The following is a 15,079-nucleotide window of genomic DNA, read 5'->3' on the forward strand; positions in this document are numbered from 1 at the left end:
TTCTCCAAAGAAAATCTGTTAAAAACAGGCTCCATTTATTTACAATAGGAACATGTTCTTACAATGTCCAAACCCCGCCCTCTGTAGATCCTCATTACTCCATAATTCGGTACCATAGAAACCAGGTTCAGACTTGAACCTGGTCTCCAGAATTCCAAACCTTTTCATTGTGGATCAGTATGTGAATCTACTCCAGTATTTATCAAACCACAGCTACACTCTGATGCTTTTCTGTGTCTGTTTGTGGTTTTATAATATCTGTGTATTGGATGATGTCCTTAACTGTTTCCTGTTCATCTTGTTGTTGTTCTGACTCTGTTTGATCCAGTTTGTCCATATTTACCACAGATGGAGCAGCATTTGTCCTCTTTCAGATGATGTTTGGATCAAAGCCCAGTGACATACACAATCAGAACCATTAAACTAATCAAAAACCAGACCATTAAACCAGAACATTTTGTTCAAATCCACTAAACTCTTGTTTACGTCCATGTCTTTAACAGTTAAACCCACATAACTTGAACATCAACGCCCTCATACCTGTCAACTAGAATTCACACTAGGACAGGTTAATGATCTAAGGAACCCACAGAGAACCAGAGGGAACCAACTTAGAACCAGAAGGAACCTAAGAATGACAAGAAACCCACTGAGAACCACAAGGAACCCACCAAGAACCACAAGGAACACACTGAGAACCAGAAGGAACCCGCTGAGATCCAGAAGGAACCCACTGAGAACCAGAAGGAACACACTGAGAATGAGAAGAAACTCACTGACACCCAGAAGGAACCCACTGAGAATGAGAAGAAACTCACTGAAAATGAGAAGAAACTCACTGAGAACCAGAAGGAACCTACAGTGAACCAAAAGCAACCTATTGAGAACCAGATGGAACCTGCTGAGATCCAGAAGAAACCCACTGAGAACCAGAAGGAACCCACTGAGAATGAGAAGAAACTCACTGAGAAACAGAAGGAACCCTCTGAGAACCAGAAGGAACCCACTGAGAACCATTGCTCAGTTATTAAAACCACATTCCGCTGCAGGTCCTTGAGGTTTCAGTTTCAGAGTTCACTGGTGAGTAGGTCAGGACTGTGGCCAGTGTTGCCATGGTGACATCAAGATGGCTGCAGCCAAAGTTAGCTCAGTGACCCATTAATCTGGAATTCTCTGATGAGTCGGTGAACTCACACTGGAAATCTGCAGAACGGATACTGAACATGGCTGAAGGATGGAGAACCATCAGTAGATATGACGGTGACCTACAGCATTGATAATGATTAGGTCTTTGATTGGTGGAACCTGCTGTTAGCCTAACTCTAACCCTAACCCGAACCAACCATGATACTAAACACCTGTTTAGTTCTTTAAGGAAAAACAAAGTGTATAATTCTACATAATAATCACAAAATGACAAGGTGTTTACTGAATGAGTTTAAAATAGTCTCACTGTTTGTCAGACACCTAAAAAAAACCTGTTTCCAGTTCTGTTGACCTAAAACAGTGTCATTGTTATTGCACTATTGTTGTTTGTACAAAATATAAACTATGAAATGTATTTATTTTTGTTTGTTTTTGTTTCACCCTTATAAACACATGGATATATCGTAGGTTATTAAGAGCAATAATCGATAATCGCAGTATCGCCATATCGAGATATTATCATGATCGTGAGCCATGTATCGCATATCATGACGTGCCCTGAGATTCCCTAGAATGAACCTGTGTTTGTTTGTTTGTTTGTTTGTTTGTCTAGTAAGTAAAGTAAAGTAAATTTTATTTATAGAGCACTTTTCACAGACAGAGTCACAAAGTGCTTTATCAATTCAAATCAGAATCAAATTAAGTTTACAGAGACCCAACAGAATCCTTCAGGAGCAAACACTTGTGATTGGTGACAGTGGCGAGGAAAAACTTCCCTTTAACGAGCAGAAACCTCGAGCAGACCCAGACTCCTGAAGGATGGCTGTCTGCCTTGACCAGTTGGGGTTAAAGAGAGAGAGAGAGAGTAAAGGAGGAGAAAAGAGAGAGCGATAGAGATATAGAGAGACGGGGGGGGGGGGGGGATGACACATGGAGTACGTTATGATGAATACATAGAGTGTAATCAGTCTGTGGTGGTCCTGGGTCAGGTGGGAGACTAAAAAGCCTTTTTGAACAGGAGGGTTTTGAGGTGTTTCTTAAAGCTCTCTACAGAGTCCATGGACCGTAGGTGTAGAGGCAGGTCATTCCATAGACGTGGTGCCACAGCTTTAAAAGACCTGTCACCGCGTGTGCTAAAACAGGTCCGTGGAACCGTCCGTGTTTCCATCCAATCACATTATGACGAGCATAGAGTTTTAAAAACTACTGCTCCAAACTCATGAAAGGCACAATAATTTAGGAAAAAAAAGAATGACACGTTTCCTACAACAGATCTGGAGTCAGATTATCCTCCATAAACATTTCTATGAAATATTCACAGTAAATTTGTTGGTACGAGTGGCGTTTTGATGACGACCTGTATTTGATAATAATGATCCGAGTCATTGATCAGTTACCATCAGAGAACATGAAGGTGCTATTTGTTAAACCCAGGATGGAAATAAACCATCACACACTCATTATTTTGACGTTTTTTTCATCAAATACTTGAGCAGATGAGGATGTGTTTCTGCATATGTATTACACAAACTGGAGCAAAACCAGGACAGTATTAATGTGTCTACAAACCCACAGATCGGTTTATTTAGGATTTAGGTCATAGAAATGGCTTCGTCTGTCATTTGACTTAGGACAAATATGAGAAACACTGAGAAATATTTCCAGGTATTTATACATTATGTCTCCTTCATGTATAGACCCAGAAAACATTCAATCTGTAGTCTTTATGTTGTTTTTGAACATTTTTCAGATGCGGATCATAGACACGGAACATGGACATGGATCATAGACACGGATCATGGACACGGAACAGGACGATCCTCCACCATCTGGAAACCATTCAGCTGGATTTACTGGTTTATTAAATGATGAATGACGTAGTTGGATGTATCATTAATACACAAGGTCAGTTTGTTTCACGAATAACCAGATTAACTAGTTACTGACACACAGCCGTTTATCTACAGTAGATCCACAGGATCTCATGAGGATTTTGATGGATCGTAAAGAGATCCATCAAAAAAGAAGAGAAACAGAACTAACCTTTGTAGTAGAACAGACATCTGTCGCTGAGGACGAACCATCTCTTGTTCCATTGTTTTACTCCACTGCTGGCCTGGAGGAACACAAAGAACATCATCATCATCATCATCATCCTACCCTCTGAGTTGACGTCCTACCCTCTGAGTTGATGTCTTACCCTCTGAGTTGACATCCTACGCTCTGAGTTGACACCCTACCCTCTGAGTTGACGTCCTACCCTCTGAGTTGACGTCCTACCCTCTAAGTTGATGTCCTACCCTCTGAGTTGATGTCCTACCCTCTGAGTTGAGGTCCCATGCTCTAAGTTGACATCTACTTATTCAGTCAAGTCATAGATTGTGAGTCCCCTGTAGGTTCATTCTATCCACAGCGTCTTCTCTCTGTTGTCCTCAGAATGATTCCATATTCAACAGAAACACAATTCATCCTCAGGTAGTAGGAGGACAGTATGGACATGGACATGAAGAGGTTATGATGTATTTATAATTAGTCCAAAGGTCTGAACCGTGACTGAAGTGCACCGTGGTTGGGGTTGATGTGGATGTTTGGATTGACCACAGGAAGTGGGTGTCAGGTGTTGGATGAAGGTCTACATCCTGTTGCCAGGTAACACAGATCTCACCTGTTTGTACAGCCATCCCTGTTTCGTCACCTCTGCTTTGGGATTCCTGCGCATGGAGTTGGAACGTTTACCAAACGTTGCTGCTTTTCTGGGAGTCCGAGAAATCTGCAGAAGTAAAAAAAGAAGAAAGAAGAAACCCAAGACGAAGGTTTAATAAACAGCCTCTGATACAAGTCCACCTTTGGGAAGAACCATTACATCAGCTGTGATTTAATGAAGAAATCCTGCAATTAATTCTACATGAACAAAAACAGCTGACACATGTGGGGTTAAATAAGTACATGTACTTATTTTCGTCATCGTAAATATCTGAAGATTGAAGTGGCGTGACGCTCGCTTAGTGGTGCTCACCCTGGTGTAAGGCTGGCCTTCTGGCGACAGGTCCGACACCATGTTGGTACTTTTGTGGTTGATCTTGTCGGCGGTCGTGTTCACCTTCCCGTTCATCTCCAGATCACAGTGGCTGTGAAGGAAAGTAGAACTGTGGATTTAGACGTTCATCATGTCTCTAAAGCTGCTGATTAAATTACACAGACCGTATCTTCATGGAGAGTGAACTTTGGAACAGCAGAATCAATGTACTATAAGGTTATGAAAGAATTTAAGACTTTCATGACTTCACAGCTGAAGTTCAACTATTCTCAACTGATTTTTTGATTTACTAAAAAGTGTGTAATATTCAGCTAATGAGAGAAATGAAAACAGCCTGTTTCCATCTAAATACAGTTAATTGGTTTGATTTATGCATTTACTTGTGTTGGACAAGTGAGTTGGACAGGTGCATGTTGGACAAGTGAGTTGGACAAGTGCATGTTGGACAGGTGTGTTGGACAGGTGCATGTTGGACAGGTGTGTTGGACAGGTGCATGTTGGACAGGTGTGTTGGACAGGTGCATGTTGGACAGGTGTGTTGGACAGGTGCATGTTGGACAAGTGTGTTGGACTTACTGTAGACAGGTGTGTATTGGCGTTGGCTCGTCCAGCTGGATCTGTCTTGTTGTGTGTCCAGCTAGTCCACTGTCGTCATGTTGACTGTAAGACATGAGACAAAAAACATGAACCAGAGTCAGAACAAATGCAACACTGTTTAACAGGTGATTAGTTACAGATGTCCAGTTACAGGGGATTAGTTACAGGTGTCCAGTTACAGAGGATTAGTTACAGGTGTCCAGTTACAGGGGATTAGTTACAGGTGTCCAGTTACAGGGGATTAGTTACAGGTGTTCAGTTACAGGCCGGGATAGGCTCCACCCCCACAGTGTATAAATAATAAAGATAGGTTCACAGTGTTAAATTAATAAGGAATAAGCCTCGGTGTGACACTGGGACCCTACACTAAATATAAAGTTCTAATGTGAATGATTCCACCCACATGTTGGAATAAAATAGACTTTTCTTCGATTACAAGTGTCCAAGTAAAAGCCAAACAACAGCATCTGTAGGTCACATGGTTGGTGTTTCCTGTGGGTTTTCTGCTGCTTCATGCTAACGCTGGGCTGTGTCGGCTCAGAACATAGACGTGAACTGCACAGATCACAGACACTGGGATCCACAGACAGGAGGTCAACAAGTGCAAATATTTCATTACAGTATTTTTCAAGTAACTGCACTTTACTGGAGTTATTTTTCTGACAACTGGACATTGTAAAGCTATGTGTGTGTCCTTTCTATTTCTTACAAAACAGGCTCGTTACTCTAGTTTCAGTGCTTTAAAGGTCAATTAAAAAACTATTTATTTTCATCACATAAAAGAAACAAGAACCAAGTCTTATTATTATTATCATTATTATTATTATTATTATCATTATTATTATTATTATTACACAGGAACACCTAGTATTAAACAGGAACACCTAGACGTACAGAAATACTCGATACCTTTATTCTTTGAGTATCTTGCAGTGATTCTGTGTTTACTTGAGTAAAAGAAGACTTTTACCACAGTACTATTTTACAGACGTATGAGACATGTGTACTTTTACTAGAGTAATGATTGCAGATCTATGACCTTGGTTCTACATACGTTCCCAGTGTGAGTATTAAACTGTACTCTGTGTACTGTGTACTCTGTGTACTCCGTTTGACAGATGGATGTACTATATGTGGTGCATCACCGTGTACTGCAGGGGTGTCCAATCCTGATCCTTGAGAGCTACAATCCTGCATGTTTTAGATGTATTCCTCTTTCAACACACCTGATTCAAATGATAAGCCTATCATCAAGCTCTGCAGAAGCCTGATAACGACTGTCAGTTGTGTTGGAAAGGAAAACCTCTAAAACATGCAGGATAGTAGCTCTCAAGGACCAGGATTGGACACTGTATGTACTTCACAGACTCAGCTGTGAATCAGCTGATCAGAGATCAGCAGCACTGCAGTATCTGCATCAGCTCTTCATCATCACTCGTCTTCCTCACAGCACCCTGAATCCTCAGGCAATTCCCTCCTCTGAACTGTGGACTAATCAGGGCTCAGTACAGTGTATATGCATGAGTGCATGTGTGTCATATGTGGTATTGGACTCAGTGTCTGCTATATATACACACATTCAAACACACACTTGCTGCAGCGTGATTGGTGTAGGTTCAACCTCTGGAACGAGCAGGTTATCATTAGACACAGGCTGGTTCAACGTCCTGGTTAGGGTTATAGGGTTAGAATTATAGGGTTAGGGTTAGAGGGTTAGAGTTAATTAGGGTTAGGGGGTTGGGGTTAGGGTTAGAGTTAGGGTAAGAGTTAGGGTTAGAGTGTTAGAGTGTTAGGGGTTAGGGGGGTTATGGGTTAGAGTCAGGGTTAGAGGGTTAGTGGGTTAGGATTAGAGTTAGAGGGTTAGGGTTGGGGTAAATTAGAGTGACGGGTTAGGGTTAGGGTTAGGAATAGGGTTAGGTTTGAGTTAGGGTTAGGGTAGGGTTCGCGTTAGGTTAGGGTTAGCGTTAGGGTACTGCTGTTATCACTGGCCTCTGACTGGACACAGGATGGTCACATGACCACCAGGCCAAACCAATGCCACTGAAACTAAAAACACAGTTTCAGGGACTTTTCCAACCCTGGTAGTTTCACAGATGGTTCATTCCAGGTCCATGCCTGCTTTGTCGTGTGAATGTTGACTATAACCTACACCCATGTCGGAGGACGGTTGAATCCTTATACTGTCTAACCCTAACCCTAACCCCAACCCTATCCTCTAACCCTAACCCTTAACCCTAACTCCAACCCAATTCCTAACCCTATTCCTAACCCTAACCCTCTAAACTTAACCCTAACCCAAACCCTATTTCTTACTCCTAACCCTTACCCTAACCCATGTTGGAAGATGGGTGAATCCTTATGCTTCCTCTGGTTCTTTCATAGCCTCTCCTAACTCATAAATTCACTGATCTAATGTCATAAAACCACCAGCTCAACTTCATGACAGACGAATGTGTTTGCATCTGAAAACATGGGTTCGTCCTTCTGTCCACATGGATACAGAAAACAGGTCAGATTTCATTTGTCCATTTATGTTGTTCCTGAACCATATGTCTGGTACCTGTGAGACTTCATAACCTACAAACCTACATAGAGGCAGCTGTTGGCTGATGCACATGTATGTGCTGGAGGACATGCAAGAGGGGGGACCCAAGAAGGTCTAAAAAAAGCAAGAAAAATATGACTTCAGGTGTTGAACAGTGACTACAAAATTTATGTTTTAAGTTCCACCCATGGAGTTAAATGTATGTCTGGAAGTCAACGGGTCCTGAACAAACTGCCGAATGTGATGAATTTGTCTGAACATCATGACAACAAAGACCAATCACCTTCATCCTCCTTATCCTCTGCTCAGGCAGGGTTCATCTCTACATTCAGTCTGTTACATCACATAAATATTGTCATTAATGATCTGATGGGTTTGTGTCCACATAACATCATCATCTTCTGGATGAATGATTACATGGAGACGCAGTGAAGATGAGTGTGTTACAGCCCTGACCCTTAGCTCCGTCAGTGTTTGGCAAATAAACCCTAACTCTAATCCCAAACCCCAATCTCAAACCTAATCCCAATCCCAACCCCAACCTAAACCCCAATCCCAACCCCAATCCCAACCCTAACCCAACCCTAATCTCAACCCTAACCCCAACCCAAACCATAATCTCAATCCAAACCCCAACGTCAACCCCAATCGCAACTCTAACCCTAATCCCAACCCCAACCCTAATAAATCCTAACCCCCTACCAGTGTTGGACTAATAAACCCTAACCCAAACCCTCAGAACAGTTAGAATTTACATAGGTCCATCATCTAAAACCGGTGACCAAGCCTGCTTTTTACGACATTAAAGTAGAGTAACGAGAAGCAATGAGTGACTTCTTATTCGACAATATGACTCTTTTTTCTGGATCTGAACATCAGCAAAACATGAGACCAATGTAGAGCTAGAACATTCCGAACAGCAGTGTTTCTTGTTTCAGTTCAGTCTCACTGAATGACACTCAGATCATCCACGTCCACCCAATCCCACTGAAACATCAGTGAAATCCTGCTCCAGCCTCAACACCAACATCACACTGTGTCATTGACACAAACTCCACCCCCACCCCACCACCAGCACCCATCCCCATGCTGTGTTACTACAGCAGCTCACAAACACAGGGCTCATGCTTCTCCTACTGGCACTGCAATGCAGTCCTCACTGACCTCCAGGATCCTGGACACCTGCCCCCCCGTCACCCCCCGTCACCTTCCTCATCCTCACCCTCCTCATCCTCCTCTTCATCCTCTCCCCTGTGTTACTTCCTCCTTACCTGACTCTCCTGTCCACACGGAACTTCAACATCCTCCTCCTGAGTAGACGACATGTACCAACGGCGTGGGAGGGAAGGGGAGGGGGGGGTGTGGAGGCGATCTGCCGGACCGATGGAGGACCGGAGGCACATGCACACACCGTCGTCCTCCTCCTCCAGACTGCATGCCTCTCCCTCTACCTCCCCACCTGCCTCACCCCCCCCCCCCCCTTGTTTATCTCTCTCTCTCCCTCCCTCTCTCTCTCTCTCTCTCTCTCTCTCCCTGAGCTTTCATTGGTTGAGTAGACGTTACATCCTTATCATGATCCTCACCCAAACCTTAACCATAACCAACCCTATCCTTAAACCAGTCCGGTCCTGGATGATTTAATTCAGGAGGACACACATTCTGTCCCCTGAGGGACTGCGTCCACAGATTTATGTCCCCATAATATCAGTAAATCCCTGCTGCCTGAGAGTAGAAGTGCAACGCTCAGCGTATTCCTGCTGTGGTGGAGCTCAGCCCCGTCCATCGCATTAAAGGAACCAGAGTCTGAGCAGTTTATACTGAGGAAAAGACAGAACCACAGACGGGACAATGTCCACAAATGAGACAATGTCCACAGACAAACCCCAGATAGGATGAAATCCACAGACAAACCTCTGAGTGTCCCTGTCCTGGTCAGTGTGTCCCCATCCGTCCATTAATGGGCTCATTCTGTTTGTATTAGTGAGTAGAATTAAACCAGTTCTCCTGTGAATCTATGAAACAGAAGAAATAAAACTGACTGTTTTATTGTGGTTAATAACAAACTGCTCACAAACAGGGCATTTATTTATAATCATTTTGACACAAATGAAGTCCGTTTCTTCAGTCAGCATCTCCTTAATCTTCTTCTGCAGACCTTTAAATTACAGCCTCACACTGTGATTGGATGAATTCAACCAGCTGTTTAATACGCATGAATGGAAACAGAGATAATGAAATGCAGTGATTCTGTCCTAGCTGTGACATACATATCTGGTCAGTGTTGATTCACTTCTTGAGAGAATGGATTTCGTTACAGACTGGGATAATTTCTGAGTCCACTAAGAGGTCTGAACATGTGACAGAGCAGAACAACAGCACTTCAGATGCATCATCACAAACAGAATGTTTGATGGAGACAGAAAATGGATTTCAACTCTGAAGTTGTGCCTTCTCAGTTCATCGAAAAATCAGTGGAAACACTTCAGTAAACTCACAATAATCAGATGATCATTAATGATACAAACGAGACCTAATGCAACCATCCAACTCTGGACCAAACATCCATCCATCTAACCCTGACCCTGACCCCACTGTAAAGAACTAGAACTGGAAGTAGACCTAGAAGCATAAATAACACTAGAAGAAGTAGAACCAGAACTAGACCTAGAAACAGAAATAAAACCAGAAGAACTAGAACCAGAACTAGACCTAGAAGCAGAAATAAAACCAGAAGAACTAGAATCAGAACTAGAACTAGAACTAGAACCAGAACCACAACTAGAACTAGAAAGAGATATAGAACTAGAACTAGAATTAGAATGAGATACAGAACTAGAACTAGAACTAGAAGAACTAGAACCAGAACCAGAACTAGAACCAGAGCGAGAACCAGAATCAGAACTAGAACTAGAACCAGAATCAGAACTAGAACTAGAACCAGAGCTAGAACCAGAACCAGAACCAGAACTAGAACTAGAACAAGATCTAGAACTAGACTAAGAACTAAAAGAAGAAGAAGAACAAGAACCAGAACTAGAACTAGAAAAAGAACTAGAACTAAAACTAAAAATAGAATTAGAACCAGAACTAATTCTCATGTTCATCAAATCCTTCTGAAGTGAACCAATGACACTCAACTGTGGACGCTGGATCAGAGTGAAATCCAGTATCAGTTGAGATTAGAGTTAATAGACTGAACAAATAAAACCATAACTGGATCTACATTATCCTGGACATCATCCTGGACATTATCCTGGACATCATACTGGACATCATCCTGGACATCATCCCCCCCTTTAACCCCTCATCTGCTCATGTCGGTGGTCCATCCTCCAGAGTCAGGGTCTACTCCAGGTTTCTACCTAATTAATTTTTAATTAAGTAATTAAGTAAGTAATTTTTCCTTCCACTGTCACCAAGTGTTTACTCCTGGAGGATTCTGTTGGTGTCTGTCAGTTGGTTTAACAGTCTGGTTTATTCCAGCTCTATCTGGAAAGGGTCATCAGATAACTTTAGTTATGATGTGATGCTGTTTAAATTTGATTTGATTTAAATTTGATTAAAGGACTGTATTTTCAGTTATCTACTCCTACCTGATATAAACTACCCCTGGACGTATGTTTGTTTAGTTTTTCCTTTTTCTCTTTCCTATTTCCATGTGTTATTATTATTATTATTATTATTATTATTATTATTATTATTATTATTATTATTATTATTATTCCATCGTCATGAGGTTCTATGGTCCATCTGTGTCCATGTAGGTTCATGTTGGAGGACAGACGTCCACCCGCTCAGACTCTATTTGTGGGTTCTTTGTCTCAAAGACCTGCTGACTGTGGCCAAGAGCCAGAACTGAGCTGGACCCGATCCAGAACCCAGGAAATCTTCAGACTGGACCTACAGTCAGTGGCCATTTGCCATCGATAATGAAAGGCTTTAATTTTCATTAGACAGTGAATCAGCGTTGACCGACGGGTTAGAGGACAATCACTGAGATGGTTCAACATATTCAGCCTTTATCAAACTGTATAAAGTTTTTACCATTTTGATCATATTAGTTTTAAATTAAAGATAAACCTGCGTCAATAGGATGTTTTCTAAACTTGTAAAACTGAGAATAAAAGTTATGACTCAAAAGATGAGAACATTTATTTTACACTTTTGTATTTTAAAATATTGCCCTTTTTTTTATTTTACTATATTTATACTTTCTATGGTTAATTTTATGTTCAGGTTCACATTTATTGATTATTTACTTTGACTTCAATGAGCTGTTGAACAGTTATTCAGCCTCTGAACTGAACTGAAGGATTGTAAATCACACATTTATCATGTCTGACTGATGGATCATATATTGTCTTTAATGAGTGTTTCAACATGTTTAACATACATGTAGAAACGAGACATGGATGACGACATGGTGCATGGATTCAGCACTTACAACATGAAAACATGTCGTCATGACAATTGGACGGTTCTGCCAGTATGAAGAACAATGAGTTCTTTAATTCTAAAATGTTGAGTTTACGCAACAACAGCTGAACAAGTTCTGTCAAGAGGACAAGGAGGGACAGGAGGTTTCCACAGAGACAGTAACACCAGGTATTACTCACGTCCAACCAGTGAGAACGCAACTGAAAGAAGGAATATGTTTTAAAATCAGATGGTGACATCAGAATTTAACAGACGCCAACCCTAACCCCTAACCCAAACCCCAACCTAACCGAACCCTAACCCCTTACCCAAACCTCAACCTACCCCCAACCCAACCCCCCCACCCGGTTTGACACCCGGACTGTACCTGACTCAGAGCTACCCCCGACTGCGTGAGCGATGTATTGCATTTTACGCATCGCCCAGCTCACTTGTGTTCAATGTGTTGACTATGAAAGGAAATGCGTTGCACATGTCGCTTGCATGCATCGCACATGTTGACTATGTAGGCAGCCTAACCCAAACCCTAATCCATAACCCTAACCCCAAACCCTAACCCCAAACTCTAACCTCAGCCTAACCCTGTAGGAATTAACAACTCACACCACCATTCTTATGTTGATGTGACTCTAGTTTATTTTCCATTTCCACATCCAGATGCTACTAAATCCCTGTAAATCTTATGTGATTGTTTTCATAACTGCTGCCGCTGCTAATGACATGCGTTGTGGGCGGTAAATCAATCTGCTGCTGTGGGGAGGGTACTGACTAATTCCTGACAGACACGAGATGGATGAAGACGTAGCCAAGGGTCAAAGCAGGGGAATGTGCTTTTATACTAATGAGCTTCAGCCTGGAAACATCACAACAACACATCCCAGATAAGACCAGAGACAGACCAGAACAACAACACACAACCAGACATGTCCTGGATGTGGGCACAACAGACCACGGCTCAGACCGGGACCATTCAGGTCCAGTTCAGTCTACAGAACTCTGACAGAGCTTCAGTCAAAATGATGAAGAGACTCATGGACAGTCCTCTCACACACACTCTCACACACACACACACACACACACACACACACACACACACACACACACACACAAACACCAGAGTAAATATCATACTGTATACAATGATTTGGAATGGACTGGACCAACTGTAACTGTAACCAAGACCCTGACCCTGACACGATAGACAGGTGATGATTTAATTTAGCTGTTAATGAGTAAATTCAACGGTTATTCTATCAAAACAGAGAAAACTGAAGAAAAAGTAACTGAATATAACTGAACATAAATCAAGTGTCGCCATCCACTGTAACTGATCCAATTCCATGGGTTTTACTGGTGAATGAATCAGTGTTGTAGAAGATGACGATGGTGTTTCCACGGTAACTACGGAGCCTCTGAACGTCCGAATGGGTCATATCTGATGACCATGAAAAGATGACAAACTGCATTTTACACCAATTGTTTACATGGATTGATAGGATTAGTGGATCAAGAGTTATTAAACATTTTGGATCAGTAGATGCTTTTGGTTGCCAGTGATTGTTTATGGATTAAATGGAACATATAATATGTATAATACGCAAGTATTATAGAATGGCATTAAGGTTTGAATGTGCAGTACACATACATTTCACTGATGTTCTTTCAAACACAAATGTATCTTTATTTGTCACAGGTTTCATGAAAGGGCATATCAGTTACAACAGAAAAACAGTGAGAAGCAGAGTCCTACTGTCCCCGGCTAAGATGTGCATTAATCAGAACAAACTGCAAATGGCATTCTCCATGAAATGGAAAAGTGTAAAAGCAGCAGTGTCACTGGTATATAATCAACCACTTGAACTATAAATAGTGCTCACCTGAAACTACTTCAATGGCTCAAACTGTCAAAAATATTTCAAAGGATGTCACATATAACGTCACCAGGGGTTTGAACTTGGTATCAAGAAAAATGGAATAGAACTGAAAACACATTCTAAGCCTTGACAACTGCAGTAAATACCACTGAATAATACTGAGAATAATCACATAATATGCGTCTGGTTGGCCTGAATATCAAAAGTCAAATGTCCCCATATATCTGCTCTTCTCTTTCTCCCAAGCGGCAACATTTTTGGGTTCCCATATGCAGTTTTACTGGCCACACACTCTGCCAGTGGTTCAATCCAAATAAATGTTAGCGCCTTCTGCGTCGTTCATAAAGTTGAGATCTGATTGGAGCTCTTCTCGACTGGTGCAGCCTCCTCCGCCTTCCAACCGGGTCTTGTTCTCAAGTTATCCCGCCTCTTCCTCCTATCGAATGGATGTCGTTTCAACTCTCCCCCTCCCTCTTTCTTCTGACTGGATCTCGTCTCTGGCCAACCTATTCATCTAGTTTTCTTTGTTGACGAAAGTGTCACTACATTTAGTTGGTCTTTTTGCTCCCGTGAATTACTTTTTATTAGGGCTGCATGATTAATCGATTTTATACCAAAGTCTAATTATTTAATTAGGACGATGTTTGAAAAAGGGTAATCTTCAAATCGAATTTCAACTCTCTTGTGTCTGTGGGCCGGGTGCCTCCAGTCTACCACAGGCTCCACCTCTGGGCTTCTGTAGGTTTAGGGGTTAAAGAGTAACTGCACAACAAATGATTCTATTCATTATACACAAATATTATAGATTTATTATCTCGACTGTGTGTAATTACTACTCCTCCCATTAAAAATGTGACTATTTCTGCGGTCTTGGATTAATTTGTCCTTAATGTTTGACCTTAGTGTCCATGAACATCACAGATCTGACCCATCACTCATATGTTCAGTGTGTGAACTGTTCACATCATGTATGAGAGCACACATCTGTTTGTGGTAGAACATCAGCGACCTCCTCCAACCCTGGAACACTCATCCACCTCAGACTGTATTAGATGATGTTGTAAACACTGATAACACTCAGCTCCTTCTGGGAAACTGGGATCATTTATCCAACAGTCATTGAACTCATCGTTAATGTTAAGACACTCACTGATAATAAAGTTAGAAACTTCAACTTTAAACATTATGGATCAACATGTGACCAGGATACGTTCCACATGTTCTACAGAAGCTCCAGTGGAAGTGACCCACTGGAGACACCGACCCACTAGCAACGCCAACCCACTGGAGACACCGACCCACTGGAGACACAACCCAGTGGAGACACCGACCCACTGGAGACACTGACCCACTGGAGACACCGACCCACTAAAGACACCGACCCAGTGGAGACACCGACCCACTGGACACACGCCCCCCTGGAGACACCAACCCACTAGAGAC

The 15,079-nt window shown here is 42.0% G+C and overlaps 1 protein-coding gene across 1 annotated transcript in view; it reads right to left on the reverse strand.

Moving 5' to 3' along the window:
* plekha6 (pleckstrin homology domain containing, family A member 6) overlaps nt 1-8,698 on the reverse strand; it is a 51,273-nt gene extending 42,575 nt beyond the window's left edge. Inside the window, 5 exon segments of the mRNA XM_030133678.1 lie at nt 3,190-3,262; nt 3,812-3,916; nt 4,163-4,274; nt 4,760-4,843; nt 8,597-8,698. Of these exon segments, the coding sequence (XP_029989538.1) occupies nt 3,190-3,262; nt 3,812-3,916; nt 4,163-4,274; nt 4,760-4,843; nt 8,597-8,628 (406 nt within the window). The 5' untranslated portion in view covers nt 8,629-8,698.
* Between the last annotated feature and the right edge of the window lie 6,381 nt (nt 8,699-15,079).

The sequence above is a fragment of the Sphaeramia orbicularis genome, chromosome 5 (assembly GCF_902148855.1).
Source record: "Sphaeramia orbicularis chromosome 5, fSphaOr1.1, whole genome shotgun sequence".
In the NCBI taxonomy this organism is placed as follows: Eukaryota; Metazoa; Chordata; class Actinopteri; order Kurtiformes; family Apogonidae; genus Sphaeramia; species Sphaeramia orbicularis.